Genomic DNA, 20,894 nt, shown 5'->3' with positions numbered 1-20,894 from the left:
CCACTACTATTCAATCCAGCTCTAGAAACGTTTACATCAAAATTGAAAACCTTCATGTATTCATCAGCCTTCGAATGACTGTACGTATGCTGCACCCTTTTCACTGTATTGGCTCACCCTTTAACTTAGTTTCTTTTTTAAAAAAATTTTTGTATTTTGGTCATGTTGAGTTTAATGTTCTTACTAATGGAAACATACTGAATTACATTTGTGTATGAAATGTGTTATATAAATAAAGCTGCCTTGCCTTGCTTTGCAAAGTTTGAATAATATATTTGTTTATTCTGGCCTGGCTAGAAGGACGCTGCTACAGAGAAGTTCTGGTGAGAGGATTCATGGAGATCTGGATGTTATTAGGAAGTGTTTCTTCGGTAACTTTTCAGTTAATTCTGCTTTTTTACTTCTTCTCTTTCATAATTATATTCCCAAGAGAGCAACAAACATTTTTCATGTTTATTTCAGATACGGAGGCTGAATTGTTTATCAGTAGTTCAGTAAAATCAAGGCGCAGTTCTGGTTTAATTCCACTAGAGGGCATTATTTCATCTCATCACCCCCCACCCCCAAAAAAACCATCTAAGAAACTCTGATTATGAAGCACTGTAGCTGGATGGGTTTAACACAGCCATTACAGTGACTTACCTAGTTTCTACTGCAAGAGTGTCATGGAGTTCTATTTTGAAATAATCTACCGGAAGTGATTGTCTTAAGTAACTTTTATAAAAATAAAATTTTTTCATCCATTTTCTTCTTCTCCTTCAACATTATATTCCCAGGAGAGCAAGAAACACTTTTCCAGCTTAATTCAAATAAAAAGGCTAAAATATTTATTTATCAATACTTTGTCTGAACCAAGGTGTAGTCCTCTTTTTGTCCACCAGAGGGCGTCATTTTACCTCATCGTTCTTATAAAATCACAGAGACTGCTTTTGAACTGCTGCAGGGTTCAGCACTACAGCATTGTGATTAACTGAGATAACTACCGTTTTAACTGAGTTAGAAACTAAAACACATTGTTAGAATGACTTACCCTGTTTCTACTGCAATATTGTCACACTTTTTTTAAATTATTTAAAGACGAACTTCTAAAACTAATCAACAAACTTATCTCCCGCTCCTTTATAATTATTTTCGCAAGAGGATAAAACCTTTTTACAGCTTAATTGGGATAATGGAAGGTAAAATGTGTTCAATAGTCATTCACTACCAGATATTGTATGTCTGTGTCTCTGACTATGCTGCATAATGTTGGAACAAGTTTTTTCATTTGTTATTCGTGGTTTTTGGTTGGAGGTTACAATACTGGATTACTGCCTGTGTGTGTACACATGCACCTTTGTTATTATTTTTCTTCAAACTATTCTCTTAAGTGTTGGTGCTGCTGTAACAAGTGAATTTCCCCACTGTGGAATCAATAAAGTCTATTCTATTCTAAAATGTTTATTTCTTAATAGTTTACTAGAATCAATGAGTATTTCAGGTTTCATTCCACCAGAGGGCATTATTTCATTTAATCATTTCTAAAATAGAAATGAAAGAAACAGATTTTGAAGCACTGAAGCTGGATGGGTTTGACACTTTGAATCCAGACAGCCATTGTGTGTAAAACGGTTTCATAACTACAGTTTTGGTTTTAAGGTGAATTAAAGTCAAAAAGTAGAGTGACTTACCCTGGTTTGTTGCCACAAAGTTTTATTTTGAAAGTATTAAAAAGAACGATTTCCACAAAGTAACTTTTATATTTTATAAAAGAAAAAGTTTCTTCCTTCCGTTTTATTCTCATTCCTTCATAATTATATTCTCAAGATGAGAAACAACAACCTGCTTATATGTTCTTTTCTCAATGAAATTGAAAAAACAGTGTTTGCTAAATGTTTCCTATTGTGAACAGAAATTACCTTTATTTTCCGGTAAGGCATTCATTAGATCTCTACATATCCATCCGTCCACCCATTTTATCCTGCTTATCCAGAGTTGGGTGGTGGGGGCAGTAGCCTAAGCCATTCCACTGACCAGAGTTGTGCCGCCCAGCCCAGAGGCCCCTGCTCTGCCACCCAGGTTGGAGCTGCAGCCATCCTGTCCAGAGGTTTTCCGAGGCTCAGTCTGAGCCATCCTGTCCTGGGACTCCTGTGTCCAGTTTCCTGTCTTAGATTTGCTCCTCGGATGTCCTTAACCTTTGACCCCTATGTTCCTTAGCTGTTTTCCCTTGTCTATAGTGATCTATTCTCTCACGCTTTCTTTATTCTTCAGTTAGCTTTTGTTGTGTTCATTCCATTTGCTTCTCGGTTTTCATTAGAAAATCCTGCTTAGTTTTGTCAGTTTCTTGGTTTCTCCTACCTTATCCTTGCCCTTCAGTTTTAGAGATCTAAGGATTTGTTTATCCTCCCTGTTTTATTTATATCCTCTTCTAGGCTTTTAGTTTCCAACTCTTGGTTATTATTTGGTATTTTATTATTCCTTAAGACTTAAGGCTTAAGTCTTCAGCTCTAGTGTAACCATTCTCCTCCTGTTTTCTTTGCATTACGTCTTCCTTCTCCTGAGCTAATTACACCTGTCAATCATTATCATCAGTGTTCAGCACACCTGTTGCTTGTCTCCACTCACATTCTCAGTGTATTTAAACCCAGCCCTGTCAAGTGTTTGCTGTTGGTTCCTTGTATCTATGCTGTTTTTTTGCTGTGCTCTTAATGTTCCAGTGTATTATTAAGCATTCATTTTTTTAAATCCCTGTATTAACATTGCTTAGTACATTATTAAGCATTAATAAAAAAAAGTCCCTTTATTAATGTAACCTAGGCATTAAGTAAAAATAATCTATTTATTAACATTACTTAATTAAAAAAAGACTCCCTCTTTTTTGGCTGCTTGGTGGGATCTGAGTCCCTGGGCCCTTCTGGGTCCCCGGCGGTGCAGGTCGCCCCTGGGGCTTGGGTCGCTGGGTTACGGGCTCGGCCGGCTTGGGGGTGGGAGACTGTGGCCGGGCCTTTGGGCTTGCCACTGATATCTCCTGGGACTCTGCCAGCTGCTGATTGTGACCCCCCTGGGCAATCCTCTGCGCCTCTCGAGAGGGGGCTGGAGCTTTTTTGGTTACAGTCTCCATGGGGTCCCTGTGCTCTGGGGCAGCTCCTGGATCTCTGGGACATGGAGCTCCCTCCATCTCCTACACATGTTTGGGGGGCAGATCTGTGGTACCTCACACACTTTATTGGATGCTTCTATAGAGAAACCTTACATACACAAGCATGGGTATGCATACAGGTGCTCACATGAGGCTCTCATAAGCATGGACTGTGGCACGTTCAACACATGTCTTAAGGCTGTGGTTGGCACTAAATGCACTGTGATTTATTCAATTCAATTCAATTCAAAAATACTTTATAAATCCCAGAGGGAAATTGATTGCTGTAGTAGCTCAGAATAATAATAATTATCAAGTAGTCAAAGAGTTATTGTATATTACAATGGCTGTTGGCAGGAAGGATCTCCAGTAGCGGTCAGTGTTGCAGCGAAACTGAAGAAGCCTCTGACTGAAGAAACTATTCCATTGTCGGATAGTCTTGTGAAGAGAATGCTCAGGGTTGTCCATAATTTTCTTGATTCTCTGGAGAATCCTTCTTTGCATTATCTCCTCCAGTGGTTCCACAGTCGTCCCCAGAACAGAACCAGCCTTTTTTGTCATGAGCTGAATTCAGAAGTTCCGTAATGGAGTTGGAGTTGGGGAGAGGGAAGTCAGGGCCTCTCGACTTAGGCTACTGCCCCCCGCAACCTGACTCCGGATGAGCAGATGAAAATGGATGGATGGATGGACAAATAACATAGATTTACATGTAAGTAGTTTAAATAGAGTGCTGTGCTGTTTGAATGTATAAACTGAACACCAAGAGAAATCACTAGTTTGATTTTTTTCCGTGAATAAAATAAATATGTCAGGCAGGAGCGTCTCAGAATCTGTCTGAGATCTGTCTCAGTGAGACAGATAATAGCAATCCAAAGTGCTTTTAATGTGTGATCTGACAATTGATCAACCATTGCTTAAAAATTAAATACAGCTTAGCCGGTTAATTGCTGTGATCATAAAACACGGAAACGGCAGCACGCAGAGCTCACGAGGCAACGTTTTACGTGATGTTTACGTGTTGCTATGAGTAATAAGACAGAAAAAGCCACGCCAAAATAAGTTTAGGAAGCCCACTAAGAATCGTAATAAAAGCATTTAAAATAAACACCATACTGTCATGGCGGGCGGCAGTCGTTTGACCCACGACATGCAGAATCACCACACAGGAACCGGTAAGTAAGTAAAACGACTTCATTATTTACTGAAGAGCAAAGATAGGAACGGGAACAGACGACGGGCAGGCTGGCAGCAAGATTTCAGGATGGAACTCTGAGGAGGGAGACAGAGTGAGTATATGGAGGAAATGACGGAGAATGATATTGGGAGTGGAGCTTACTGATTGCAGTTAGTGGTGAGATCTTCCAGAGGGATTGGTCAGGTCCGGGTGAGCAGGAAAGCTCCAGAAGGTGATGGGACTGTTGGTCCAGAGAGGAGGTAGGAACAGCGGTTTGGTGAAGGCAGGTGAGCGGCTGAGAGCGAGCGGCCAGGGGAGGAGACAGCGTGATCTGGTGTGCAGGAGTCCAAGTTGGTTATGGAGGTGGTGGAGTGTGGAGAGAAACCTGGAGCAGAGCAGGGAAGGATAATCAGGGTTTTCACTGGCGACAGAAAACAAGTAGAACTTCATAAGCACTGGTAAGCAAATCAGAACTAGAAAAATCACAGGATCAAGACAGGTTAAAGCTAGAGCTACCCAAGACAGAGTAATCATCCGGCGAAGTGAAGTGTCACACTGCTCCTTAAATCCCCTGGGCCGTAATGACTGGATTGGCTGCAGCTGGAGAATCTCAGACGCGCCCACCTGAAAACAGTGCTCAGAAAATATAGGTTAATTGCAGGAGGCTCACCACGGACCGTGACACATACACAGTTGAGGAAACGTTGGTTTAAGTGCCTGAGATGAAGCAGTCGCTGCATAAGTGAAAACCTTTACTCTCGGGATCCCACAGCTTCATTTTAGCCCGGTCACTAGCGCGTTTTATTACAATGATCCAACGTTTGCGGCGCTCCGGATCTTGGGGAATCCTGTAGATGGCTCATTCCTCATGTCGTCCGCGTCTGTTCTGCATCCTGGGGCACAACAGGAATCTACCGTATTTCCCGTTTGATTGAGTTTTCTGACAATAACAAATAATCCAGCTGTGGGCTTCTGCCTGCCAATATTGCGCCGTTTCGATTTGAACTGTTGCATGCCAGGAGACGTGACGTCAATTCCCGGAGCTCTATAGAGGGACCCTTCCTGTAAAGTGTTACCGATGTCTGATTTCATAACGGGCAGGGTTGTTTCTGAACCTGAATTTTGTTTTTCTGAGTCCGAATGTGAAAGGGTGGAGAGCATAGTCCCTGCATATTCTGCAATATTAACATGCAACAAATTGATTTAATTCTTTTTTTTGTTAATTGAATGTTTCTTCTGAAAAAAGTGAAAGAGCAAAACATAATAATTACACAGTGCAAGTGGAAAAAACAAGCAATCTGAGACATGATTAGACGCAGTTAACAATATGTCTGATCTCCAATGTGACCTGGTCTACACCTCAATAGAGCTTTTTCAGGAACCAGGCAAGAGGCAGCGGACACCAGACCAGTTCACAGTCCATTACCTGGTGAAAACCCACATGCAGAAAGGCCACAGATGGGTTTCGAACCTTCCTTCTTCCGGCTCTCGGAGGGTGCAGACGCTTTTTTCCTCCTCTCCTACATATCTTATCCTCAAGGCCCTTTGTCTGACTCTGTGTGCTGGGTGCACGGCTGCTTCTGCATTTTTTCTGGAAACTGGAAACTGAAATCACTAAAATGGATCTCGTCAGTTGGTCACTCAAAGTGATTGATACAATTTTTTCAATGATGAGAACGGGAGAAGGGGCTCCCAGATGCCCCTCCGGGACAGACCCAGTTGGACACATCATGGACTCCTGGAAACAGTGGAACTTGATTTGTTTATCTCAGCTGTCTGTGGAGGACTCTGAAGACGTGTGGATATTTGTGGTGTAGGTGTCAGGTTTCCTGCTCATTGGCCTCGGAGGCTTCCTGGCTTACTGGAAAATCAACGAGCTGTCGAGTAATATTGGTTTGCTCCCGGAGCTCAGAGATGCTTTGCACCGTGCTGTGAATTCACAGACTCACATAATTGTCGAGATGAATCGTAAGCTTGGAACTTTGGCCGAAATTCATTCATTGGCACAAAAGATGGACGCCATCAAGGACAGAGTCGACAAATCAGCACGGATTGGGATAGATTAATGTCCATTATTGGGATTTTGAGAGGCTGAGGACCAACAAACTGTAAGACAGAGAGGAAATTATCTCTGTCTGGCCCCAAAACAATTTCTAATTGGAATCTGGCGCCCTTGAGCCTGCAAGGCTCCAACGAAAACTCCCCCCTCAGAAGATATATGGAATGTGCCGTCGCTGTGGCAACTCAACTCTGTCTCCTATCCCAGCCTGGGCGGGACTGCGGGAAGGTCACTTAAATGTTCCAGGGTCACTGCAACCCTCCAACCCTCAATGCTCCTGCCCCTTGTTCAGACGGAGGTGACACGCGCTGCTTGTAGTGGCTGCAGGAACCGAAGTGTGGATAGTCCCAAACCCACCACCCGACCTAGTGGACACTCATGTTGTGTGATGTCTGAAGTCTGTTCCATATCTGTCTGAGGTGTTTTTTGTTTGTTTGTTTTTTGCAGAGCAAAGCTGCCCTCCCTGTGGAGGGTAACTCTGAAGTGCTTTTTTTCCCTCCACCTGAACCAATCCTCATGAAACCCTCTGATCTCTATTAAGGTAGCGCGACTCAGGGTTGCAAATGACCACAGTCACCAATTCTTGTCATGTGTCTTGCCCATGTATGTCTGATCTCTGAACTGTGTGTACTGAAACTCTAATTTCCCTCTGGGATTAATTAAGTATCTTTGAATTTTAATTAGTTCTGAGGCTACAGTGCTGCCCTGCTCCACCATTTGCAGCAATGTGTTGTTGCTCCAGGTGAACATTTGGACATTCTGCTGCTGTTGATGAGTCTCTAGTGATGTGTTTATGAACATGTTTGTCTGTTGGAACATCGTTCGTCTTATTGTTGACTTAATGCTGAAAGTAAAAAAATCCCCCTGAACTGGAGAAACAAGTTGCAACGCCCAACGGGCACGTTACGTCTCAAGACAACTTGGTCTAAGCCTCAGAAAACTTAGAACAATACAGCATTTTCTTTTCTTTCTTTTTTTTTCACAGGATTTTCTAAATAAACCTATGGGAGCTCAGTGGTTTCAGGATTATTTTAATATTTACTTAAATGCAACAACGTGTTTCTTCTTGGTGCAGGACGCCACCGCCTGATCACAGCAAACACCAAACAAAAAATCAACAAAAGCAGTAGACTTTTGCAAAGGTTCTCACATTTTATCCGTCTTACTCAGTTAGCTTTGTTTATCGTAGATCTTAAATGTCAAACGTTGTGCAGCAGCTTTTAATGCTTGCCTCTCATTAATGTGATCTTTGGTGTGTTTTCTTTCTTCGGTTGTTCGTCGCTGACGTTTACTTAAATCTGTAACCAGAAGGAAAACTAAACCGACAGCAAACGCCTCTGTCCTCTCACACACCTGGTGGTGTCGTGTTACAAACTGCTGCCTGCTTCCTGATTGGCTGCAGCAGGGCAGGTACACTCGGGCTCCTGCTGCTGAGACATTTCCCAGACAAATCTGGGGACAGGAATCTTTTTAGCCAGCTGTTTGGCCTCTTCCTTTTTGAGCTAATGTGTGTTAGACCTCTGCTGATGTGAAACGTTCACTTCATGTAGCTGTGGGAGATGAGAGGACGGTGCAACCTAAAGGATCCTCCAGGATCTGGGCTCTGCGCTCTGCTGCAGGAGGAACGTTCAGCCGAGACAGACCAAGAGTCCGTCAGAGACGGTGGCGGCAGGCAGAATAAACGTAAGAGAATGAGGATAGAAGTCTGCTCAGATCTGCTTTGTAAATGTATTTGTATCTATTTCCTTTTGAAAAATGTTTATAGGTTCAAGTAATTGCTCAGAAACACTTTTTATTGTTTATTTGAGGTTCCACGCGTCCAAACTCAGGAGGATCAAAAGAATCAGAGCTGTACATGAGACTGAATTCTTTAGCTTTGGCGTTGGGTTAACATGACCTGAGCTGTGAAAGCTAAAAGCAGGGGATGATGGGAACTGTTTGGGCCCAGAGCTTCTCTCACGGTTTTTCTACAGGTTCCAGATGTTCTGTTTATGGCGGTGAGAAGGTCTACGTCGGTGTTCGCGTCAGAAAGCCAGTAAAGGATCTGCTGAAGACCATCCGGCTCTCCCAGGGTCAAGACAAACCAGATTTAAAGGTGTGTGTCATCTGGGTTTTCTCACGTGATTGAAAGTTTTGGCTTTTTTCTCCCACCAGAGAAACATTCTCTGCTTCACTTGAGTCCATCCTGGATTTGTTGGTTTTCCTGTTTCTTTGGGACAAGAATTTTCATGAATGTGAACATGGCTCTATTGCCTGCCTCCTCCTGAACTCACTGCTTTTCAGCCTCAGTTTGAAGATCTGCTGCTTGATGCTTTCATGTACACTGATTTTTTCAAAGTCTCTCAATATCATGTGTCTCCAATAGAGTTCATAAGACTACTAGCAGTGACACGACATCCTTTTCTTTTCTTTTTTTTACTATGAAACATGATGTTGGCTGGCAGGAGAGAGGCCGTAAGGGAAAATCGGGTGAGTAGAAGCTGAGTTGTTCTTCCTGAAGCTGCTCAGACCTGATCAATAGAAGTCTGTAGAAATAAAATGGCGTATGCTTTAGTGACTGGAGATTTTAAGGGCTGCGAAACTGAACATGAATTAATTACTTTTTATCCATGAGTGCATACAGATATTTTACTAAGTAATTCTTAGATTTTATATCAAATTTAGCTGCGTTTTTTTTATATTCCTTATTAAAAGCACACCTATGAAGAAACGTATCGAACCTTTCTCAGTGAGTGCATTCGTTTCCAATCTGGGCCCTTGTGCTGTCGGGTGGACGAGAAGGGCTTCAGGGTTTGGGTCTTGGTTTGTGGCCGGTCCTGCTGTGTGGTCTCAGGCTGAGTGGATTTTCTTTCCCACAGGAAACCTGCAGCGAGCAAGAACGCGCTCCAGAAACAAAGTCATTAAGGTGAGCATCCATCCCAGCTGTTCCTACGGGAAGTTGTTGGAATACTTAGATGTAAATGTTGTTTTGGTACAGTGTTCGATGAAAAGCCAGGAGGAACTCGCAATCCTTATAGAGGTGCTGGAGGAAGATCTCAGAAATAACAGCTTCCCCTTCTCATCCCAAAATCCACCCACAGCCAGCTTCCTGGAGAATCCCGAGTCATCTGCATCTGGTAACTCCTGTAGAGCCGGTCACAAGCTCCTGATGTTATCTCAATGACCAACAGCTTATTCCACATTTCCCCCTGGATGCAGGTCATGGGGATGAATATGATGAAATCATTCCCAGCCCAGATTCCTACATGTCGTACTCTCTGGGCATTGCAGAGCACCACCTGCCCTCTGACCGCAGCTTTGCCAGCTTCCAGCCCTCCAGTGATGAAAGTGGAGACATGTGGTTTGAGCCTCAGGACAAACAGTGGGACCAGAACAGCTGTGATTTCTTTTGGACTCAGCTGCAGAAAGAGGAGAGCCAGCTGAGGGCAACCTCTGACGCAGAGCTTCTAGCCACCGATGGACATGGCAGGACGTAAGTTTGCTGCTGATGTAAAAGTAGAAACGGATGTGGAGTGGATGAGGAGTTACCGTGCACTAATTACATCACATTACATCACTATTCATGATTCCTTAGTCAAAAAGAAAATGTGAAAAAAAGGTTAAAACTAGGATTTAATCTGGAAAATTGTTGTTTTGACCTCTTCCAACATTTCTCGGTTCTCACAGAGTTGCCGTGTTGTCACTTTTTGGGTGGGACGGGTTCCCCTGCATGTTCCTGTTGTAGCGTCCTGAGATGCATTTCTCGAATTTAAGCAAATACAGAGTTTTATTCGGTTGGGTAGAAAAGCCCCAAAGAACCGCTTTTGTCATTACGTCATTAAATCTTACGCATTGTCAGCAAAACTACACACAAAAACCTTGAAATGCATTTCCTCCATTGTCCAGCTTTTGCCCACAGCTTAGAAGGTTTAGATGCAGAGGTAATAAATCCTAGATGGAAACCCAGACATCCCTCTCCTTTCCAACAGTTCAGCTCTTTCTGGGAGCATTCTCAGACCAGAGAGGATATAAACGTCGTCCTTCTGGAGCGTAGGTGTCACATCACCATGGAAATCCGTTTTAGCGTAGCAGCTGCCCTGATGTTTGTCAGCACAGCTGAGATGCTTCTAACCTGTTCTCTCTCACTTTGCTTCTGTGCTTTTGTCCTTCATATCTAATGAAGTTAATGGTGGGACGGTGTTTTCTTTTTCTACATGTCATGCTTCTCTTCGCAGACTTCTGCATGAAGTGGTGTGTATTGGAAAAAGGGCATTGGCTTACGCCATCGCCAAAAGAATGGTAGCACTCAACAGCCTGGACCTTAAAGACACTGAGGGAATGGTACAGTTACACACACACACACACACACACACACACACACACACACACACACACACACACACAGAGAGAGAGAGAGAGAGAGAGAGAGAGAGAGAGAGAGAGAGAGAGAGAGAGAGAGAGAGAGAGAGAGAGAGAGAGAGAGAGAGAGAGAGAGAGAGAGAGAGAGAGAGAGAGAGCGAGAGAGAGAGCGAGAGAGAGAGCGAGAGAGCGAGAGAGAGAGAGAGAGCGAGAGAGAGAGAGAGAGAGAGAGAGAGAGAGAGAGAGAGAGAGAGAGAGAGCGAGAGAGAGAGAGAGAGAGAGAGAGAGAGAGACAGGGTGATGCTGCTGACTGTTCTGGATGTTTTAAAAATGAGTAAATTATCTGTTTAAATATTTTGACACAAGACTTCTAAAACACACAGAAAATTGACCTCTTGGCCTTTGACTTGAATCAAGGATTAAACTACCTCCATCCATCACTTTCAGGAGTTTAATGGTGGCTGATCTTTTCTTCCAGACAACCCACATGCACTCATATTTTCACTTGAATCTGTTCGACTGTTTATTGTGAAGTGGTGATTTTTCCACCCCTGGAGAGTTGGCATCTTGCTAAAATTCTCATTTTGTATCAAACGTTCAGATGAGTTTTAACAACTGTCACTTTTGGGTTATTTTAACAGTTATTATTAATTGTTGTTTTGATGTGGATTTCCACGACTTTCCTCTGCAAAAGACATGTTTTTAGTTCAGTTTAGATTTAAATCTTTTGTTTCGTGTGAACTAAATGTTTTGTTGTGTGCTCTCTGTTAAAAGACTTCATATGACTTTTCTCTCAGCTTCATCTCTTCTTTCAGGCTTTATGCAATATAACTTTTCATTGAAGTGAACAAATGGATACACACTTTTTGGTAGGGCCTAGGAACCACAACCACCAGGCTGGAAAAAGACATTTGTGTATTTAAAAGCTACACAACAAACGAATTAGCTTGTTCATTGCTTTTCTTGTAAAAAAAAAAAAAATTCAGAGTTCACAGAGGCTGTTTTGAGCCTGTAAGACGTGTGAGTATTACTCACGGTCTAAACACTCGTACAAGCAGCTCCGCTCTCCGCAGGTCCTGTTGGCTGGTAAACGTGAACATTTAACATGGTGCCATTTAAAACAGTAAAATCTGGATTTGATAAAGCGCCTTCTAGAGTCTTGGAACCCCCCAAGGTGCTTTACAACACAATTAGTCATTCACTCATACACACACACACACACATTCATAACCTTTACTGGGCCACAATAACATCAGGATTATTACTCTAAACTGAAAATGACACGGAAAATCTTCTAGCTTTTCTAACTCGAATTTTTGCTGCCGTGTGTGTGTGTGTGTGTGTGTGTGTGTGTGTGTGTGTGTGTGTGTGTCCGTGCATCCATCTTTAAACACCTTTTACTCACGTGTTTGCATGTAGTTGTTAGTTCTTGTCTCCCTGTCCTAGACCGCCCTTCTCTACGCAGCGAAGCACAACCAACACCTCATGGTGGCAGATTTGATCCATTTGGGAGCAAACATCAATGAAAGGAACAACTCAGGAAAGTCCTGTCTCCATCTGAGCGCTGAGAACGGCTACATCAGAATCTTGGAGGTCAGCACTCTTTTCTCTAAACGTGGGCAGCTTTTCCAGTCTGATGCCGCAAACAATACACGATAATGATAATGATAAATGACCCGCACTTGTATGGCGCCTCTCAGAGTAAGAACTCCAAAGCGCTTTACACTACAGTGTATCATTCATCTATTCACACACTGATGGTGATGAGCTACGATGTAGCCACAGCTGCCCTGGGGCGCACTGACAGAGGCGAGGCTGCCGAGCACTGGCGCCACCGGTCCCTCCGACCACCACCAGCAGGCAACGTGGGTTAAGTGTCTTGCCCAAGGACACAACAGCAGAATTCTCTGTCCGGAGCCGGGATCGAACCTGCATCCTTCCGATTACTGGACAACCCGCTCAACCTGTTGAGCTACTGCTGCCCCATGATGATTTTCCCTCTGACTCATGGAACACTTGTAAATGGTTTCTAGTTCAAATCAACACTTCGTTGGAACGAGAATTTAGTTTACAAACATGCCAGCTCTTAGAGAACTCTGATGAACACATCTGGAAAAAATGTGACATGGCCGCTTTGCAGCGCACGGTCAGCTGTAACTCTGGGTGTCGTGTGGAGCTTTTAATCTTTTCATCAGTTCAACGAGTGATTTATTTGGCACGCAGCAGGTAATTCAGTTCCCATCCATTCCTGGTGCACGCATCACCTGAACGTTCTGGGTCGGGATGCTTTTGATGTCAACCAGTTTGAAGGCAACGAGGTGTTTGAGTTGTAGTTCAGTTGGTTTATGAGTCCAAATCACAGCTTAGTGGAAACAACAGTTCTTTATTATTCATTCATTAACACAGGCATGGATTCAGCCGCATCACAAACTCACTCACTCACTCACTCACTCACTCACTCACTATGGTTATGAGGTGCTGATCTCACACACAGGTGAAACTCAAAAGTGAGAATATTGTGCAAAAGTTAATTCCATTCATTCCGAAACAAATACATGAGAAAGACTTGTTGCATGCACAGCCAAGTATTTTTTCCAGCTCAATCATCAGCCTGGATGTGATGACTGACTGTTTTAGGAATGTGTCTTCGTTATGAAAGCAGGCTGTTATTACACTGCTCCCTCCCTGGCACAAGTCCTGCTGCACAGTGGCACGGCTGGTGTTGCATTAATAACTGACGCTGTTTACTAAAGCTGCCAGAATCAAGTTGATGTGAGAAATGCTGCCAACAGAGTGAGAGCAGGGTTCAGTGACTTAAACTTTGTCGCAGACGGCTCCTTCTGCTGCTGTCCTACGTTTAACTTCCACGACGGTGGAATTAAGATCCAGTGTCTCCCTTTAACTTCACAAATCACATAGAGAGAGACAACCTCGCCACCCGTGCCTGCACGTCATTGACTCTGGTGTGGCTCTGACCTGTGTCAGGGTATCTTAATGCACTGGAGCTCAAACACACTGGGGGTGGAGGTTAGATGTTTCTTCTAATTTGAATTAAACTTCCACCAGGCACCAGTGTGCCCAGTCTGAAGTGACCCACACGGTACCACATACAGCAGAATGAAACACACATCAGAGGATTGTTTTGCTGCTTCTGGTGGTGCAGAATCAGAGCTTGTGTCGCATTTAAAGCTTGGTTTTACCATTTAGACTGAAGTTACTTTAAAAAGCATCAGAATGTGGAGCCAGCAGCCTCCTGACTTGCGTTTGGTTAGGGTTGTAACAGGTTACATTAGGATGGACATGACAGATTAACAACGCGGGCGCGGGAGGAAGGGAGACATTCAGAGAAAAGGAACCATAGAAGAAGAAATGAGGAAGGAGGGGTTGCATTCCAAACTCAACAATTTGGTTAAGTGTTTATCTGCTTTAGGACCACGTAGAGCCCAGATAAGGGGCGTGTTTCGGTAGAACTGTTGGATTTAGGCCACGTTTAAGTCATTCTGCCTTGGTTTTCCTCTTCAAGTGAATTTTTCAGGCTGATAGAGATTTGTTTTTGTCTTTGATTTCAATTCTGACCCTTTGAATCCCTTAAATGTTGAAATAACAGTGATTGTTACCCGTGTGGTTTTCATCTAACCTTTAGGTTCTGAAACAAGCATTAATGGATGGTGTGTACGTTGATGTTGATGCCACTGATAACTCTGGTAGGTTTTGACCATTTTTACTTTAATGTAATGGATTAATTAAAAGCATGGGCTGACATGTAGATTAGGAGTCGGAACTGAACTGACTGTGTTCTCAGGAATGAGCGTCCTGCAGTGTGCTGCTGCAGCTCTGAAGGCCAGTGTGAGTGCAGGAGAAAGCTTCTCCCAGGATCACAGCAGACTTCGCACGCTGCGTCAGCAGCACATGGTGGAAACCCTGGAGTGTCTGCTGCAGATAGACAGCTACCTGCATACCACAGCTGCCCTGTCTGTAACAGGTACCGACAGTTTCTTATCACTAAGTGACTCACAAATTACTGCATTTAAAACACACAGCTTTTTATCATGGTTTGGTCAAAGTTCAGGATTAACAAGCTAACAGCTAGTCAGAAGTAGATGTTCTACCATCTTAAAAGTGTTCTAACCTCAAATTAAACAAAGTTACCTGTATTTATTACCCTTAAAGCTTACCTACAGCGGGCCCGGTAATAGCTGATCTCTCTTTAGCCCGACTGAAAGGCCAACACATTTAAAGCACCATTAAATACTGTTACTAACCTTTTATCTTCATACTTTCTGCAGCTCAACACTCTAGTTTGTTTTTACAGAAACACGAGATTCTTTTGTCTCTTGATGACTTTTGTTTTCTGTCTCTCAGGGGAGCCAGAGTATGCAGCTCAGAGTTGGCTCCACAGCCAACACGCTCGCCCGGCAGGGCTTTTTGAAACCCCGACAGTAATGTTCTGAGTCAGTTCAGGCTTGACTTTGGATGAGAAACAATATTTAATTGGTTCCTCGTGCCCAAGGATCAGTTCAGGCCTGTCACGTATGTGAAGCATCTGGTGTTGTGTTTGTGGTAAAAATACCTGACTTGCAATCAGGTGTTTTGTTGTTGCCTAGACACAAATGTTAGATGCACATTAGCTGGTTTCTGTGAAACTTCAATTGTTTGTTACATGTAACAAGTAAGTCCTCAAGCAGCTGTGTCCCATAAGATTCTGAAGGTGGATCTATTAAACAAACGTACCTCTAAAGGGACAGGAAATAAGTCAGCTGAAGGCTCCTTAGGTGTTTTGTTAATCCTACAACAATAACACATGTTTGGATTTGTAATGTATTATTGTGCAGGTGAAAAGCAGAAATCCTAGAAATGTGTTTATGGTGCAGTGAATGGACAGGATCTGGTCATAAATCACTCCAAGGTCTGTCTCGATAGGCAAAAGTTGCCATGCATCTAAAGGGAGAGGCTGATGAGCTCCAGTTTAAAGATAACAATCGTTCTACTTGAACAGAGATTTAAGTAATTGAAACTTTTTTCTTTGTAGGCTAATCAATGAAATCATTTAATTTGGCTTTCTGAATAAATAAAATATCAGTAAAGCAGAGAAAATTCAGTCCATCTAGTCAAAACTCATCTGGGAGCAGAACATGAAGCTCATAGGTCCGAGCACCTAGCTCTGTGGAACTCCGTGAATAATTTTTATATAAGGAAGGTTCCTCATCATGAGCATAAGGACTAGTTTCTAACACTGTGTGGTGTTACGTTATCACACGTGTTTTTATACCCGACAGACTCGTTGGTTTATGAGACGTGTTTTTAAGCAGGTCCTCTATTTAAAACAACTAACATCTTAAAAGCAGATTGCAGCATCTCTTCATAAACCCAGATAAGTCCTAACTTGTTTATTAAATGTTTAATGACAGTAATCTTTCTTGTTTAAATGTATATAGTGGATTCTTTTGACGTGGTTTGTAAAACGTCCTCATGTTTGGAGTGATGCATGCTGATATAAGCTGCTAACAGGTGGCTGTTGTGCTTTTTGAATGTTTATTTTCTTCTGGTTTAATAAAGGTGGTGTTAACATAATGTGTTCGCTGTACTCAAACACTTCACAGAGTTGTCAGAAATGTCTGTCGCTGGAGAAACTCACCGCTGACATTTTTGTTTTGGGTATTTTATTTTGACTTTATTATAAATGTGAAAACTTCACTGAAACAAATCTGACTTTTTCTTTTTAAATTTTATTTTTATTTTCTGCTCATCTACATCAGTAGGATGGACCCCATGACCTTGTTCTCTTTTACTTCGATAGGTGATTTGACACAACATCACAAATGTTTCTTTGTTGAATGTTTTTAACTGGTTCCCTTTTTTCACATCTAACAAAGCCAGTTCTCTTGGAGCAGAAACCGTCATTGTTATGCGCCGTTTCAGTAATCTTAACCAGTAAGAGGAGATCCTTTCATGGTTGAACTGTGAAGATTATTTTATTGATTTGACCCCGTGCACTGAACCGATTAATCCAAGCCTAGGTTAGTCAACAACAGTCATGATCAGGATCTTGAATGTTTAAAGTTCATATTTACAGAATGCAAACAACAGATTTTTATTTCAGACATTTAAGTGTGAACTGGGCCTGGAAACAAACTCGTTCTTACTGACGGTTGTTATTTTAACATGTTTGCTGATCACCGTGCAACACAAGTGCAGGTTACACCTTTACTCTTTCTGCTTTCTGCACAGCCTCATGATCACAAAGGCCAGCAGGAACTTAATTTCCATGAGTCTTTTCTCTGGAACATAAATATCAGTAGCTCTCAGGAGATTCAAGTTGCAAGAACAGGTGAGTTATCTTCTAAACGCAGCAGAATGAGACACACCTGTCCCCTCGCAAAAGCTGAAAATCTGATGGTGAGTTTAGGCCTCTTCAGACATCAGTGGTGGCACCAGGGGGGCACTAGGGGGGGCGCTATAGCTAACCCTGGATTAGTCATTGCACCCCCAAGTGAATATTAGATTTTTTTTTTACAATTAAATTTTAATTTAACGTGTGGATGTGATAATATTCAGCACACAAAACAAAAATAATCAGTAAAGTATCATATAGATAGTAAAAACTTCAACGAAAACAGGAAACGTTAACCTTTGACCTCATTTTTCACCTGCGAACGAGTGAAAGGTAGAGTTAGTGGTAAAATGGATCGGTTTTTGTTGCCCAAATTTCCACGGGTTCAGTCAGAAACGAATGAATCTTTGGAAGTGATCTCAGACCCACAAAAACCTACGGATCTGGATGAAGAGAGTCAACTATGGGGTTAGACCCGTGCCAAAACCCGTGCACGCGGGTTTTGGCACGGGTCTAACCCCATAGTCAACCCTCAACCGCTGCAGCAGTCGAGGGTTTTGCCACCGGAAATGCTAACGCTAACGTTAGCTAACCTTGCAACACTATAGATGGTTTTCTGTGTGGCTGTATGCGTTTATAATTTCATGGAAAAGTCAGCGATTGTTCATATGTTTATGATGTATATTAATGATTGTTTCAGGTGTTGTCGAGGTTTTGCGCACACATGTGTATATGCTAGTGTTGAAGGTGTTTTAGAGAACAATAGGTACGCATGACCACTTCCTTCATAGCACCTGCAGAAAAAAATTTATGGAGCCGCCACTGTCAGACATTTGTATCTGCTGGTTAAAGATTTCATACAGAACTTGTTTGTGTTCACATAAGTTTAAATTCAGAGTGCAAAAATTAAGACCACAGTCGTTAGAGCAGTCAGACTGAGAATATGTGGAATGTCTGGTTCTGCAAGGCTGTTTTGGCCCGGCTGGTAAACAAAGATCCTTATGAGAATGTTCCCTCCAGTCACCACAGGCTGTGATAAAAGAGAACTTACCATCACTGACTGCTGGCCAAGGAAGACAAGTCTTTCACAAGACAACTAAAGTGAATTTGTGAAATATCAGATGGAGCATTTACAGGAAGGATGACATCAAATGGCACCTCAGGTATTCATCCTTTCATACGTTCACCACAATGATGCGTTTCAAAAGAAAATGCTGCATGTGTGCATTTTTAGATCAGCTTGAAGTATAAAAGTAAACATTGAATGTTTTGTGATTCCAGTTAAATTAGATGAAATCAAAGTAGAACTTAACTTTATTTTGTTTTCTCTCCTGTTGATCAAGCTGCAGTTTGTGTTTAATCAGTGTGACGAGAATCCAGTGTGTTTCTGAGAAGAACCCTTGTCGTGCTACAGTAATATCTAAAGGAAAGAACATTTAAAATGTCTGTAAACAGTAAAATAGTTTGGTTTATTAAATAATCTTAAAACAACAAAGTTTGGATTAGAAACTTGTCACGTTTTAAATCTACTAGTTTGTTTTTCTCCAGTCGTCTCAGACCCTTGAACCAAATGCAGCTCAAATGTAAAATCAAGACTAAAGATTTAACCCTTTCACCATTAACCTACACACATCTCTGCCCACCCCTCACCCTCCAGCCACTCATTATAAATTTAAAGCCTCCTGCTGATAGACTCTCATGCCTCAAACAGAGCTGCAGGCCATTTTCTACAGCCAGCTCCAGCTCTGCACACAGCACTGTTCCAGTCAGTGTTTGCTCCTCAGCCCCACCCATCTTGTTTCTTCTGCTTTCCTGTTGCATCACCCCCCCCCACACACACACACACACACACACACACACACACACACGCACACACACATGCGCGCACACAAACACCATGCCTCAGCCCCACTTACTCAAACATGTTTCAGTTTGCCTTAATGTCTCCATGTGACCAGCGCCTTGTGCAGCATATAAATCCATGCCTACTGTATGGAGGTGCTGATGCAATGCAGCACGTTTTTTATGTTCATTATTGCTTAAAAGTGTTTTGACGGAGAAGCTGCTGATGTTGTTGATCAGCAACTCCTGTGCGTCGTCTTCTTACACTAATGCTAAACTGGTTTTCAGTGCTGAAAAGATCTGGAAAAAATCCCAAATCAGAAAAAATAAACACTTGAAAAGATGTTTTCAATTGTCTGTGTCTGATATAGTGCCTTCTACGGTTCTACAAAGAAGGATGCAAGTGTGGGGCTGGTCAGAATTTGTTGGATCTCAGTGGCCTAGTGGTAGAGTGTCCTTCCTGGGACTGGGAGACCAGATTTCAAATTCTGGTTGGGTCATAGGTTGCAGGTCGATGATAGACTTTGTAGTCGTATCATCTGGCCTGCGGCGTATGTTTTGGACGCCCGAGTGAAGAGAGGAGCGGAACTGTCAACTGATCACCACCTGGTGGTGAGTTGGATCAGATTGCAGGGGAAGATGCTGTGTAGACCTGGCAGACCCAAACGCATAGTGAGGGTCTGCTGGGAACACTTGGCAGAAGAATCTGTCAAGACGGTCTTCAACTCCCACCTCCGGCAGAGCTTTGACCGTGTCCCGAGAGCAGTGGGGGACATCGACTCCGAGTGGGCCTTGTTCCACTCTGTGATTGTTGAGGCGGTTGTTGCTAGCTGTGGTCGCAAGGTGGCCGGTGCCAGTCGTGGTGGCAACCCCCATACCTGCTGGTGGACACCAGAGGTTCGGGGAGCCATCAGGCTGAAGAAGGAAGCCTACAGGGTGTGGCTGGTCTGTGGGTCTCGGGAGGCATCAGACAGGTACCGGATAGCCAAGCGGGGTGCAGCAGTGGCAGTTGCCGAGGCAAAATCTCGGGCGTGGGATGAGTTTGGTGAGGCCATGGAGAAAGACTATCGACTGGCTCCAAAGAGGTTCTGGCAAACTGTCCGGCGCCTCAGGAAAGGGAGGCAGCAACTCGCTCACACTGTTTACAGTGGGGATCGGGAGCTGCTGACGTCAACTGGGGCTATAGACGGACGGTGGAAGGAATACTTTGAGGAGCTCCTCAATCCCACCTACGCGCATTCGGAGGAGGAACCAGAGCCGGGACTGTCCAATCTCGGGAGCAGAAGTTGCTGAGGTAGTCAAACAACTACACAGCGGCGGAGCCCCGGGGGTGGGTGAAATTCGTCCTGGGTATCTCAAGGCTATGGATGTTGTAGGGCTGTCGTGGTTGACACGTCTCTGTAACATTACGTGGTCATTGGGGGCAGTTCTTGTGGAGTGGCAGACCGGGGTGGTGGATCCCATCTTTAAGAAGGGTGACCGGAGGGTGTGTTCCAACTATAGGGGGATCACACTCATCAGCCTCCCTGGAAAGGTCTATTCCAAGGTACTGTTGAGGAGGGTCCAATCGATAGTTGAATCTCAGATTGAGGAGGAGCAATGTGGTTTTCGTCCTGGCCGTGGAACTGTGGACCAGCTCTATACCCTTGCAAGGGTGATGGAGGGGGCATGGGAGTTTGCCCAACCAATCCACATGTGTTTTGTGGGTTTAGAGAAGGCTTATGACCATGTCCCCAGGGGCACCCTGTGGGGGACACTCCAGGAGTATGGGGTGGGGGGCCTTTTGTTAAGGGCCATTCTGTCCCTTCACCAGAGGAGCGTGAGTTTGGTCCGCATAGCCGGTAGTAAGTCGGACCTGTTCCCGGTGAGGGTTGGACTCCACCAGGGCTGCCCTTTGTCACCGGTTCTGTTCACACCATGGCTGCGCCTAGAAATTCTGTCCATAAAGGTTATGAACAGAATTTCTAGGCGCAGCCGTGGTGTGGAGTTTGTAGAGTTTGGTGGCAGGAGAATCTCATATCTGCTTTTTGCG

General features: G+C 43.5%; 1 protein-coding gene across 2 annotated transcripts; it reads left to right on the top strand.

The window, feature by feature from the left end:
- Positions 1–7,707: 7,707 nt before the first annotated feature.
- zgc:113279 (NF-kappa-B inhibitor zeta) lies at positions 7,708–16,393 on the top strand. Of its 2 annotated transcripts, none has more exons than XM_070543158.1 (11): positions 7,708–8,034; positions 8,325–8,446; positions 8,796–8,820; positions 9,210–9,256; positions 9,329–9,467; positions 9,622–9,823; positions 10,566–10,671; positions 12,136–12,282; positions 14,333–14,393; positions 14,492–14,671; positions 15,052–16,393. In XM_070543158.1, the coding sequence occupies exons 1-11, from the start codon at positions 7,911–7,913 to the stop codon at positions 15,138–15,140; spliced, it is 1,242 nt and encodes a 413-aa protein (XP_070399259.1). In that variant the 5' UTR covers positions 7,708–7,910; the 3' UTR covers positions 15,141–16,393. The 2 variants fall into 2 exon arrangements, with proteins under 2 accessions (XP_070399259.1, XP_015807584.3); XM_015952098.3 differs by having other exon boundaries at positions 7,712–8,034; positions 9,550–9,823.
- The last annotated feature ends 4,501 nt before the right edge of the window (positions 16,394–20,894 follow it).

This window comes from Nothobranchius furzeri, chromosome 13 (assembly GCF_043380555.1).
Source record: "Nothobranchius furzeri strain GRZ-AD chromosome 13, NfurGRZ-RIMD1, whole genome shotgun sequence".
Taxonomy (NCBI): Eukaryota; Metazoa; Chordata; class Actinopteri; order Cyprinodontiformes; family Nothobranchiidae; genus Nothobranchius; species Nothobranchius furzeri.
The sequence above is the reverse complement of the archived record's forward strand: the minus strand, read 5'-3'. Positions and strand labels throughout refer to the sequence as shown.